At 52.6% G+C, this 13,415-nt stretch overlaps 1 protein-coding gene across 5 annotated transcripts in view; it reads right to left on the minus strand.

Moving 5' to 3' along the window:
- The window catches only part of PATZ1 (POZ/BTB and AT hook containing zinc finger 1), an 18,766-nt gene extending 15,498 nt beyond the window's left edge, over nt 1-3,268 (minus strand). For 2 of the 5 annotated variants that reach the window (XM_040619750.1, XM_008710634.2), the window contains exons 1-2: nt 1,666-3,264; nt 209-272 (exon numbers count right to left, since the gene is read on the minus strand). In XM_040619750.1, coding sequence (XP_040475684.1) covers nt 209-272; nt 1,666-2,936 — 1,335 coding nt within the window. In that variant the 5' untranslated portion in view covers nt 2,937-3,264. Of the gene's footprint in view, nt 1-208; nt 273-1,665 lie in introns of all 5 variants that reach the window. The other 3 variants (XM_040619751.1, XM_040619752.1, XM_040619753.1) reach the window with 3 other exon arrangements.
- Between the last annotated feature and the right edge of the window lie 10,147 nt (nt 3,269-13,415).

A 13,415-nucleotide genomic window follows, 5' to 3' on the forward strand; every position in this document is an offset into this window, starting at 1 on the left:
GGGGGGGGGGGGGGGGGGGGGGGGGGGGGGGGGGGGGGGAAGAACAAAGGAGAAAAGCAGACGGAGGGTGGAGGGATAGAGGGGGAGGTGTGCAAAGCGTTGGTGGTCAGTCAGCCGGCCCAGCACACACATCAGCTGGCTTGTGGCCGGCCTGTGAGAACAGCAGCATTCTCTTTCAGCCCATCTCTGCCCTTGCCCCGACCCCTACCTGACACTTGTGAGGCCGCTCAGAAGTGTGCACCTGCTTGATATGTCCATTCAAGTGATCAGGCCTGGAAAAGAGAACCAAAAGAGACTTTAAAACAAGACCTCAAAAGATGGGGCCACAAACTTGGCCAGACTCCCCACCCATACCTGCACACACACTGATGGTGAGGACTCCCTCTTCCCCATCCCAGCGTGACAAAGACAAAGTCACCACCCAGCTCCATAGGCCCAGGCCTCTCTGCCCTGGTTTTCTCTAGAGGGGGAAGGGAAGTGAGTGTTTGTCTCTGACCTTGCCTACCCATTCTCCCCGCCGCCCCCCCACCCAAGCTCAAATGATTTCTAGGACCAGAGGAGGTGGCTTTAGAATGAGACAAGGCTGCCTTACTGCAGCCTTTCTGGGAGGGGGTATGTGTGATTCATTGTCCAGACTAAAGCCCCTTAGAAACTCAGTATTCCCCTCCCCCAGCCTCTCCCACCAGGGCAGCCAATGAATGCCACCCGGATGGAATTCAGTCCCCAGAGGCCAAGGGATAGAGCCTTAAGTCCCCAGCTGGGCTGGTAAACCAGATGCCCGCCAGAGCAGGTGGGCAGGGGCTGCCTGACCGGTAAGACTGGTTCCTGGTTGGGGCCCCTCCAAGGGAGTTCTCCATCCGTAGGTTCACATACACACAAGGTCCTCAGTATCCAGGCAAGTTAAAACCAGCCTTTTATTCTGATATTCTCTTAAGAGGAAAAATAAAACAACCCTGTGCTCCCAGGCAAGTCTTCAGTTCCCTACCAGGCTCACTAAAAAGTGAATCTAAAAAGACATCCTGCCCCTTCCTCTCTGTCCTGAAAACATAAAGGGGATCTGTGGGTTCAGTTAGGCTCTAGAGCCACCAAGTCAGAGCAGATCAAAGATTTTGGTGCTAAGAGACTCTGGGTGCAGAACTCTGTGCCCCAGAATCCCAGGAGGATGTGAGGGATGAGTCTTGAGTCTCCCCATCCAGGACGGTTAGTGCTGGGGGGGGGTGGAATTTGGTGGCATGGAGTGTAAGGAGTCCCAGATGCACTTGTTTCAGTCCCTCCCTGGGCAGCCATTCAAGCAGGGAAAGTCGCTGGAGGAAAAGCCTCCCGTCCCCAGAGGGGGCCCCACGCCTGGTGCCGGAAACACAAAGGGAGCCCAGGGAGAAGAATGGTGAGGCCCGGTGGCTGTGGCCTGAGGAATCCAGCCCCTTCCCAAAAGGCCCAAAGGAAGACAGACAGTAGGGCACGCCTAGTGCCACAGAATTTCCCTGTGGGAAGAGAAAGCAGCTCTTGGCCACAAAACCAGGGCCATTAAAACACTCTCCCCAAACCTGATGTGGCCCTAGAGGGTCAAGTGACTCCCACAAATCCCACACCCTCAGATCTCAGCAAGAAACTGTCCTATGAGCCAGAAATAGGACAGGTCATGGGGTAGGGGGCACCATTCCTCACCTGGAGAAGCCTTTCCCACAGCTCTGGCAGATGTAGGGCTTGCCCACTGACCCATCGTGGGACCGCACATGATAGGACATGCGATCTTTTCTCTTGAACCGCAGCCCACACACTGGGCAGGAATAGGGCTTCTCCCCCGAGTGGGAAAGCTTGTGCCGATTGAGATGGTACACGTCACGGAAGATCTTGCCGCAGATCTCACATGCCACCTGCTTCCTGGTCCGGCTCCTCTTTCGGGGGCCGTCGGGGTCCTCAGAGATGGGCAGCCCATTCTCACCCAGCCTCGGTGGTGGAAGGTCGATATAGCCCAGCTGGAGGCTGGTGACACCATGCTGGGCCTCATGCTGCCGGAGCCGGTTGGCATCAGTGAACACCTTCCCACACAGGCCACATGGAAGGATACCGGCCTCCCTGAGGCCCCCTGGGGACCCAAACATTGAGTCCAGCAGGTTGGCCTTCCTTGGGCGGCCCCGGCCTCGCTTGCCAGTCAGGGGAGGGGCACTGGATGCCACATTGGGGAATGGGGAAGTCAGCAGTTGGGGGGATAGGGGTCCGGCCACCATGGGCAAGCGGTCCACCCCAGGTAACACAGGCAGGGAGGCTTGGCTCGCAATGGCTGCACCAGCAGCCCGGGCTGCCTCCTCCTCGGGCTGCATGCTCCCTGCGATGCCATTGCTGTTGGCTGCCAAGGCTGCCCCGTTGGTCATGTCCAAAGGGAAGCCCAAGTCCGAGGTCCCAGGGGGACGAAAGAGCATGATGTCTGCCCGGGCAGGGGGCACCAGGATCTGCACATTAGACTGTTTGATGACTTCCTGGCAGATCTCAATGACCGACCTCATCAGTAGGAACTTGGCAGCCGTCATGAGCTCGGGGAAGCTCTCCAGGCGAACCACGATGCGGGAAGTGTAAGCAAAGTCCAGGATGTCCCCGAACACCTTGGAGCTGATGGTGTGCATCTCCAGCTCCCGGCTGCCTCCAGCCCCGCCGCCTGGGGCCGCCGCTGCACCCCCCACATCAGCGGGACCCCCGTCTGCAGCTCCGCCGTCGCCCAACTGGGCGCTGAACACCGACTCAAAGTACTCGCTGCAGGCGGCCAGCACGGCGCGGTGCGCTGGGAAGCTCTCGTCGCCCACCCGCAGGAGCACGTCGCAGAAGCGCCCGCCGTTTTTGCGCTGCTGGTTCAGGTTGTGCAGCATCTCCGTGCTGTGCCTGCTCACCTGGTAGGTGTAGCAGCCCGATGGGCCGCAGGAAGCGTCGTTCACCCGCTCCATGGCCGCCGCCCCCTCCCCACAAACTGGGCCGCTGCACTTGCCCGCCCCCCTCCCTTCCTCTAGGCAGCGAGAAGCGGGGCGCAGCGGACGTATCTACACTCCCCACACGTGCCGGCCCGGGGCTCTGTAGTCTTGCAGGTGCGCCGAGCGCACACGCCCCCTGTCCGGATCCGACTCTCTAGACAGCAGGGCTCACCACCTCCCACATAGCTGCTCCCACCCCTGCTGGATTGAGCGCTTCTCTCTCCTCTCCGCCTGCCCGCCTCCCCTCCTAGGTCTACCTCCGGGGGGTACGCAAGCAAAGAGGTGCGCCCCTCCTGCAAACGCGCCTGCCACCTCCCCTCCCGCCCGCCAGGCGGCGCCGGCGCGCAGCCAAAAGGGGCGCGCGCGCGCGGGGAGGAGGCGGAGGGGTCTGCCGCGCAGGCGTGCGCGCGCGCGCCGCGGCTTTTCCCGGGCCCGCTGGGGGCGCGCGCTGCGTCCCCTGCAAAGCGCGAGCCGGGGCGGGGGCGCCGGAGCGGAGGAAACAAAAGGCGAAGGCGGCGGCGGCGGGGCGCGCACGGGGGCGGCAGCGCGAGCCCGGTCCCGGAGCCTGGCGGGCGGTGGCGACGGCGAACGCTGGAGCGAGCGGACGGTGGCGGCGGCAGGGTGGGCCCTTCCCTGGGCCGGGCGAAGGCGGCGGCGGAGCGGCGGCGCTGCGGCCCCGGCCTCCGTGTGTTCGGAGCGGAGGAAAGATGGCAGCGGCTGCACTTCCTCTTGCACTTTCACCCCTGGGGGGAGGAGAAGGAGGGGGCGATACCAACAACACCCCCCCTCTCGCTTGCAGGGAAAAAAAAAAAAGAAACGGCGAGCTCGGCGTGGGGGGCCCCCGGCGCCCCCGGCCCTGCACGTGCGCACCCGGATCCCTAGCCCGGGCCGCCCCGCGCTGCAAACTTTCCACTTTCTTTGTGCCGAGCGCCCCCCCCTCACCCAGCCGAGGATGCACGTCCCCCCTTCCCTATTTATACACCCCCCCCCCCGCAGCTCCGCTCCCCCCGCTTCCTGCCCCCCCTCCCCATTCCCCAGCTCCGCCAATGCTGGCGCAGACTGAGCCCCCGTCCGGCCCCCGCCTCCCCACCCCGCCCGCGGGGCCGGGGGCTGCAGTCTCAGCCCCCCCGGACCAATGCAAACGAAGCGCCAAGCCAGCAAACCAGCTCCCACTGTCCCTCCCTCCCCGCCGAGAGTGGCGGCGAGCGGACGGGAGGGAGGGGTGAGGGACGAGGGGTGCAGACCTGGGCCCCCCAGCCTGTGGTGTGCACCCGTAAGTCGAGCGGGCGTCGGTTACCCTTCGGAGCCCCACTTTGATGCGCGAAATCCCCAGAAGTCGCCTGCGATCGCCTCCCCGCTCGCAACCCCAGCGAGGGCCCGGGGTCCTGGCTGGGGGCAGGCCGAACCTCCGGAGCTGCTTCTGCACCCCGCTCACTGACCGAACCGAAGGGGCTGCGTGCCTGGGAGAGCTGGGAAGATGAGGCCATCGTCCAGCCATTCTCCCAAACCACCACACACTGAGCTTTGTGCCCCGGGGAGCGGGAAGTCAGTAGCTCAGGGAGGCGACAACATAGAGGCAAGGGCGGTGGACAGGAACGGGGGTCTCCGTGCACCCCAGCAACCCCCAGGGAACCGGGGATACTGGCGGGTCCGGGGAGCTCCTTAAAGTCTCCTGGGGACGGGAGCATCCCCAGCGCCCGCAGCCCAGAGAGTCGCCAAGCGCTCAAGCTATGGGCTCCGCCGGCAGGCCAGGGCGCTTTGTCCCCGGCGGGCCTGGGGATGCTTAGGCGCGCGGGTTGGATACCGAGGTTCGCCTGCCCGGGAAGCGCGGGCGGCCGCTACCGGCCAGCCCGACTTGGAGGCCGGGGCTGCAGGCACAGCGTGTGCGGGAAGGAAGTTCCCACAGTTGCAGAGAGGGAGCAAAGTGTGTGTTCCAAACTTTCCACGGTTCCAAACTGAGCGCTTCCATTAAGAGAAGCGGTGTGCGGGGGAAAAGCATTCTGGGTATTAGCATGCAAATGAACGGTCCCGGCTTCCAACTCCGCTCGGGATTCCCACAACCGCGCGCCTGGACTGCACCGAGCCACGCGCGCAGTGGGGGACTTCCAGACGAGGCGCCGTGGGGGGACCCGAGTTCGAGTTCGAGACCTCGGCATTCTGGTTGTGTGTTCTGGTGTTACTTGGCTTCTCTGAAGCCTCTGTTAAACAGAGTCAGTTTCCTAACATATACACCCGGGATAGTAGCACCTGTCTCATGAAGAGATGAGGATTCGAAGGTCACATCTACACAGCACTTAATTCTGTGCTAGGTCTCTCTCCTTACACACCGCCGTTCTAGGGCGTAGTAGGTGCCAAACGCCTGTTGGAGAGAATACGTGAACTTAAGAGGCTTGAGGAAAGTTCCCTTTATCTGGAGGCAGGCGATCTATGCTCTAAGTCCAAATCAGTTGTGTGACATCGGGCTAGTGGCCTTATCCTCTCTGAGCCACAGCTTAGATATTCTTGGCCAGATCCCAGGAACTGACAATATTTGTGTTCAAGAGCCATAAAGAGGAAAGGGATCTGATTATTGAGTGCTTACGGTATACGTACATCCTCTCTCGAAGGTAGATGTAAATACATTCTACCGCTGAAGAAACAGGAAGATGAGTGACTCGCCCAGGGCCACACAAATCCAACCGGTTAACCTGAGTGTGCTCTTTCCATAAGAGTACCTCATGAACCAGGAACTGGCTCTCATTGTACCGTGCTTAGAAGGCAGTCCTGTGATTGCCTTCATCCCAAAGGGTTCACAGAGTGCTCTCAGGACCCTCATCCACAGTGCAGTGAGGATAAGGGAAGATGCATCGGCCCCATTCTGCAGATAGGTAGCCTGAGACTCAGGGAGCTTGAGTGAGCGGCCCAGGATTCCACCGTGGAGAAGTGGCCAGGGACAGATCCAGATCTCAGTTCTGGCCACAGCTACACGTCACCTTGGCAGTATAATTGGGGTGGGGGCAGGGCTGCTGTGATAATCTCTCAAATTCATCTCTAGCTCAACCTTCAGTTTTGTTCATCTCTTAGGCTCCCAAGATTCGATTCTGTAACTTCAGGCTTCAAGGTGTGCTTACAGGACACACTTTTGTTTTTTGTTTGTTTGTTTTTTTGGTAATTGAGGTGAAATTCACCTGACAAAAATCAACTATTATAAAGTGTGTAATTCAGTAGCGCATATTACATTCACAATGTTGTACAACAATACCTCTATCAAGTTCCAGAACATTTTCATTACTCCCAAAGAAGATTCTGTATCCATTAGGCAGTCCCTCCCCACTCCCAGCCCCTGTCAACCACCAAGCTGCATTATGTCTCTATGGATTTACCTGTTGTAGATATGTAATATAAATGGAGTCATATAATATCTGATCTTTTGAGTCGGGCTTCTTTCACTTAGCATAATGTTTTTGAGTTCATCCACGTCATAGTACAAATCAGTGCTTCATAACTTTTAATGGCTGAATTCCATTGTATGGATATACCATCTTTATCCATTCAGCCATTGATGGTGTTTTGGCTATTGTGAATGCCATGAACATTCGTGTACAAGTATTTGTTTTAGTACCTGTTTTCAATTCTGTTTATTTACCTACTGATAGAAGTGCTGGGTCATATGATAATTCTATGTTTAACTTTTTGAGAAACCAAACTGTTTCACAGCTGTTGTACTATTTTACATTCTTATCACACACATCTTTTTATAAGTAATTCTAGAGTTGGTCAAACTTCCTATAAATGAACATGAGGCTCAGAGAGGTTAAGTAACCTGTCCAAGGTCACACAGCAGGGTCAGACTAGAACAAATCTTTCCTGAGTCCCTAGCTTTCCACCCATTAAGAGCCTCCCACCCTCCTTCAAAGACCTAAACCGCCATTCACTGATATATTTGACAGACCTGTACAGTGAAGAACTGAGTTAACCATATTTATGAAGCTCCTTCCCTTCCCTCAACATTTGTGGAAAAAGCCCACTGCCATGTTCCCAATTTCCAGGCTGCACCTTGAAAAGATGCAGAGCTCACAGTCCCTGCATCTGCCTCCTGCTGCTGGCCAGCGGCCCCTCTTCTGTTGCTGTGGAAACCACGCACCGCACCTCGGTTTTGGCAGTGCACCAGCTGGACAGGGAACTGAGAGCATCCTTGTATCCCAGGCTAAGTGGAGCTGTCAAGGTTATTCGCTCACTAGATCCGTATTTATTGAGCACCTACTAAGCACCAGATTTGGGGCTTCTTTGTTTTAGATGCTAGGGATACAGCAGTGAACAAGCTAGACCATGGACGGGGCCCCTGGGAGCCCACAGCCTAGGAGAAGAAACAGATAAAACACAAAGAAATAAAAAAAGGTTTTTTTCTGGCTCTCCTCCCCAGTTCTTCAATTCTCCCATCTTTTCAAACCCTGCTCAAATCCCACTTCCCCTGGGACATACTCCTCACAAGCTCAGATCCAAGTGATAGCTCCTCTCAGCTCTCACAGAGCACTTTTTTTTTCTGATTGCAAATGGTATGTGCATTGCAGAAAAATGTAGAAAAGACATGAAAAGACAAAGAAAAATAAAGATCTCTTGTCATTTTACCACCAAGAGTTAAGCACTGTCAACATTTCCTTCTGGTCTTTTCCCCTTTCTACATATGTATAATACTTCGGGGTTTTTAAAAATATAATTGGGTCCTATTTTATATATCGCTTTATAATCTTATCTCATAATAATACATTTTCTTCCCAACACGTTTTGAAGTTCCCTGAGGGCAGAGACAGGGTGCTGATAACAACAGAGAACATTCACGAGCGCTAACTGTGCCATGGTTCTGAGTACATTAGTTGGTCGATCTTCTGTAATTCTCAAAACACCCATATGAGGTGTCTACCCCGGGATTCTTATTTTACAGATGAAGAAACTTAAGGACTGGCCAGGTAAGGAAGGGAAAGGGATGGCCGAAAGCATACATGAGACAGAGTGGCCCCTGAACCTTGGTTTGCTTCTGGGGCCTTCCCCATGCACCCCCACTGCCAGGCTTTGTTAAATGATTGACCATGAGCCAGGGACCCAAGGGGGGGAGATGACAGAGTAGAGCATAGGAGAGAGGCACTGGCATTTCTGCGGGATAACAAGAAACCACCCCTCCCACTTTTATTTTTTTAAGGTTCTCAATTTTTTTAGTAATTTCTACACCCAAGGTGGGACTCGAACTCACAACCCTGACATCAAGAGTCCNNNGCTCTTCCAACTGAGCCTGTCAGGCACTCCCCTGCCCCCACTTGCCTTTATTGGGCTTGCTTAGAAGGCATGTGAGGCTAACCCACCTCCTTCGTGGGCTCTCTTCAATGCTGGCCTGTGTCTGGCGCGCGCTCTCTTTTTTTTTAGAGAGAGAGGAAGAGGAGCAGAGGGAGAGGGACAAGCAGATTCTACGCTGAGCGCAGAGCCCAATGACCCCAAGATCACGACCTGAGCCGAAATCAAGAGTTGGACTCTTAACCACCCAGGTGCCCCTGTGTCTGGCTCTCTAATAACAACAGCGACAAGATTATTCATGGTATCACAGTACCTCGTGCAGGAGCAGAGCTCTGGGTTTGGAGCCAAAGAGACGTGAGTTCAAATTCCAGCTCTGCCTCTTGCTGACAGTGTAGCTCTGGGTGACCTGTGCCAGTGTGTTTAGTCCTGCCAGCCTCCCTCTGACGGTAGGATGATTGTCCCCTTTTTAGAGGTAACTGGGAAGTTAGGTGGTTCATTCAAGCCTGTGCCAGTGAGGGGTGGGGGCCAAATTGAGTGCAGGCCTCCCTAACTCCTAACTCCAACAGCCAGGCTCTTTCCACTGAACCCTGGGCCTCTTTTCTTTCTCCTGACAATTGGGTTTCCTTTGTGACTGGAAGGAGTGTGCAGATCATCTGCCTGTTCTGTTCTTCCTGTTCTCTTTGAGCTTCACCAGGGATCCCGCAAGAGGCAGGCACAGGCTCAGAAGCTCCTGCCTCCTGCCCCCACCAGGGTTATCTAGGGCCCTCTGTGCTGTGGTCTTCGGGGTGACAGTGCTCTTGTGGGCCATGGTTTATCATCAACAGTATTTCCTGCCTCTTTGTCACCAGCAGGACCGTAACTCTTTTTCAGTTAATCAGGAACAAGAAAGGAAAAAAAAATCCTCATATGCAGTTGTTCTTGATTTTCTATACTCCAATTTATGAAGGTTTTCTTTTTTTGTTCCTAAAGGACAGTTAAGGTGCTGCTGGTGACACAGGGCAGGGAAACATGGCAGGTGATAAACTACAGTGCACACCGTGTGCGCACGCACACGCACACACACACACACACACACACACAAAAGGCAAATGGCCAGTGGAAGAGAACTGACTATACGTGACAGAGAAAGAGTTAAGATCCTAAATGTCAACAGAGTTCTTAAAGATGGATAAAAAAATCAAGATACTTGTTTTACTGCTTTTTAGACATTATCCAAAATAAATTAATTTTGAAAATTGTTCATTAACTTAAATGTCACTGAATTGTACACTCTATTTTTTTTTAAGATTTTATTTATTTATTTATCAGAGAGAGCGAGAGAGCACACGCGAGGGAGCTGCAGGCAGAGGGAGAAGCAGGCTCCCCACTGAGCAAGGAATCCCAACGCAGGGCTCGATCCCAGGAGCCTGAGATCATGACCTCAGCAGAAGGCAGGCGCTTAACCAGCTGAGCCACCCAGGCATCCTGAATTGCACACTTTAAAATGGTTACAAGGGTGACTTTTATATGTTCATTTTACCTCAATTTAAAATTTCTTAAAAAAAAAAGAATGTGTGGGGTCGCCGTGGTGGCTCAGTAGGTTAACTTAACCATCTGCCAGTAGGATCAGGTCATGATCTCAGGGTCCGGGGATCCAGCTGCGCGTGGGGCTCCCTGCTCATTGGGGAGCCTGCTTCTCCCTCTGTCTGTAGCTCCCCCCGCTTGTGCTCTCTCTCTCTGTCAAATAAATAAATATGAAAGAAAGAAAGAAAGAAAGAAAGAAAGAAAGAAAGAAAGAAAGAAAGCAAGCCCTAAAGGAAAAAAAATATGCAAAGGACACCAGGAGGCAACTCACAAAAGAGGAAACACAAACGGCCTACAAAAACTAAATACTGTTTCCAATGTACTAATTGGTCTCTGCCTAAATGCTGCTTTCTCAAAGAGGCTGCCCCAGACACCCTCCTAGTTAAGTCCTAGTACATTTCCAACAATGTCCTGAGCTTCCCCAACACTGATGCCACTACTCCTTAAGGTAATAATTACCCCCTAAGTTGGGTTCTCTCCCAACTAGACAGTCTCCAAAGGCAGGGTCTCCTACAATCTTGACCCCATACCATCTCCATTGCTCAGTGCAGTGCATGGCTCTCATAAATACTGTTGAATGAACACACGAAACATCATCTTTGGCTATCAAGTTATCAAATATTTTGCGACCTGCCACCCTGGCTGGCGATAGCCTAGAAGGACCCAGAGTTCTCATATCACCCTGCTGGGAGGATACGCTGGGGCAAATTTCTGGAAAGTGGTCTGGAGATACATTTTAAAAGCCTAAGAAACACACTTAACCCTTTGACCCAGCAATTTCACTTGTAGGAATCTGATGAAATAAGCACAGCTGGGCTTCATGATGCAGGTTCGAGAGTGTTTGCTGGAGCACTCTTTCTACTAGTGAAAACCGGAAACCATCTAAATGTCCAACAGTAGGGGCCATTTGCATTAACAAAGGTGATGGTGCTTGGATCAAGTTAAGCTTCTAGCTGAAGATTCGATTCGGGGTGCTGTGTGATCGAACCAGCGGCTCCTTCTGAGCACTTTGTGTCAGCACAACCGCACCGTGCGAAGGCAGAATGGTCCCTGGGATAGACTCTGGCTCAGGAATTTGGGGTGTCAATCCAAGTTGGTCAATGGTCATCCACCTCAACCCCCCGCTGGGGCAAGGATAGGTGGGGATACAAGCAGAAGTTTGCGATTCATGGTTCACATTTAAAAAACATCACCAAGCTCTTTGAGGTTCCTTCCTGGGGTGACTCCCCAGCTCCCATCTGTGCACGCCTGACATTTTAAGATTCACATGGGGAACCTGGAAAGCCAAGGTGATGGAGTAAAACCACATCCTCAGGACTTTGGGCTTCACTTGGTTCTGAAAATCCATTTCTAGCAACTGAGGGACAGAAAATAGGAAGCGTATCAGTTTCTTGTCAGACAGAGGTCTGAACCCACTTCCAGCTGTGGGATTTGGGGTAAATTCACTTTACTTCTCAGAACCTAGGGAGTTCTTATGGGAAATTAGTGAGAATATTATTATGCACGTTGTAAATGTGTAAGCAAATGGCAGCCATTTTGTTGTTATTGTTTGCAATTCAGTGTTAAATGCTTTGATGAGGGAAGCTCAGGATCAAAACTCATCTCTGGGGATGATAAAAACCAGTCTGGGGTAGCAGGGCAAGCTTCCTATCGGACACTACAGACACATTCCAAATGGTAAAGGAGAAAGGCCCAGGATATTTCTTTTCTAGACCACTCTGAGTGAGAATGTGACATATTCTAGTGCCAGGGGATTCCCAAACCTGGCTGGGGTAGGGATGAGGAGGTGGAGGGGTTGGGCTGGCGGGTTACAGCGGGAACTGCTGTTCCATTCTGTGTGAGGCCCCTGGCATCCAGTAGGCTTTTGACCTTCACCTCAAGCTGAGGATTCCTGGTTTTCTGGTCCATGGCTTGTTCTCCAAAAGAAACACAGAACCGGGAATCATACCCTGGAAACCAGCTGCTCTCTCCAGTCTTTGTGACCCCAGCTAAAGTCCCTTCTTCTCTCTAGGATTCAGTTTCCTCACTTTGTAAAACATGGTAGGTCAAACTCATATTCCTCCAGGCCCCAAGGTAAGCTGGTGAAGTGTGTAGGCCCACTAGGGACTCCAAGGTTGAGGAAGGTACCACAGAATGGGGCAGCCAGAGTCCAGCCAACCATGGGAATGTGGACCCACTGTTGTCAGGTCTTCTTGTTTTTCATGAAAATCTAGAAATCTGAAAATCGCTCATTTTTAAATGTTTGGTATCTAGTCCAAGCTTTTCAATAAACATTGTGCTGGCCAAGCGAAACAGACCTCTGGGCCAAAGTGGGCCTCCAGCCACTAATTTATCATCCCTGGGACGGCTTTTCTCAGAGTCCTCCGACTCACGGTTTGCCATTGTATGTGCCTGGAGATTGCTCCCGGGATTCCTGGGTGGGCCTTTCTCTGACAATAGTATGTAATATATGACCTTGGGTAGCGAGGTCAAGTGCTTTGAGCCTGCAGGCTGTACCCCCACCATAGAAGCGCTGTGAGATGGGGCCTGGGCCTTCAGGTAAGCCCCTGGTAGCCTCTCACAAACTCAGCTCTTTCTTAGAAATTCCTAGAAACTCTGGCAGTCTCCCAGCTTTGGAAGACTCATCTAATCCATTAGACGCAGGGTGGCAGACAAATTGTAAGTCAGAACTTGGATTCACAGGAAGTAAGCCTGGACTGAGCCTTAGGTATCATGTGGAGCAGTGCCACCATTGTACAGACACAGAGTAGAAAGCAGTCTGCCTCAGATCCAGAAAGGCCCAGATCCTCGTAGCAGAGACAGCGGTTACTAGTGAGCACTTAGAGGAGCCAGACAGGCCTCGGTTCAAATCCTGGCTTTGCCACTCGCCAGCTCCTGATGTTAGCCCTTTTTTCAAGATAAATAAATCTGTCCCATGATGCACTTCTGTTTCTCACCTTTACACCTTTGCCTTGCTTGAATTCCTACAGGAATTCCCCTTTCCTTTCATTTTTCTCTTCTAAAAAAAGCATTCTTCTTGTTTTTCAACAGTTGGCTCAGATTTTAACTCCTCTCTGAAGACATTCATCCATCTATTCATTTGAATGGGTGATATACTCACAAACACACTCAAAGTTCAAATGCAGTGAAGTCCTTCTTAATCTCTATCCTCTATCCCAATAGCTTTGACCTCTCTCACCATTAAGCTTCCTCAGTGCCCAGGATGGGGTCTCGCAATGAAGGGGGAATGGTTGTGAAAATAAGATTCAGCCGTGAGAGGAAATCCTACGCAGCCGTTAAAAATGAAGTGGAAAAACTGTGGAAAAGACTTAAAAAATTGTTGCTGAGTTGAAAGAGTAGGTTACTCCTTTCTTCCTTTTTTTTTTTTTTTTTTTTTTTTTTTTTTAAAGATTGTATTTATTTGAGAGCAAGAGTATGAGCGGGGCGGGCAGGGGCAGAGGGAAAAGCAGACTCCCTGCTGAGCTGGAAGCCCCACTCAGGGCTCTATCTCAGGACCCCGGGATCATGATTTGAGCCGAAGGCAGTTGCTTAACTGACTGAGCCACCCAGGGGCCCCTAGGTTACCCCCTCCTACAAAACAGTAGGATTCTAATTTTGTCAGGCAAAAAAAAAAAAAAAAAAAAAAAA

Source organism: Ursus maritimus, unplaced genomic scaffold (genome assembly GCF_017311325.1).
Source record: "Ursus maritimus isolate PB19 unplaced genomic scaffold, ASM1731132v1 scaffold_33, whole genome shotgun sequence".
NCBI lineage: Eukaryota > Metazoa > Chordata > Mammalia > Carnivora > Ursidae > Ursus > Ursus maritimus.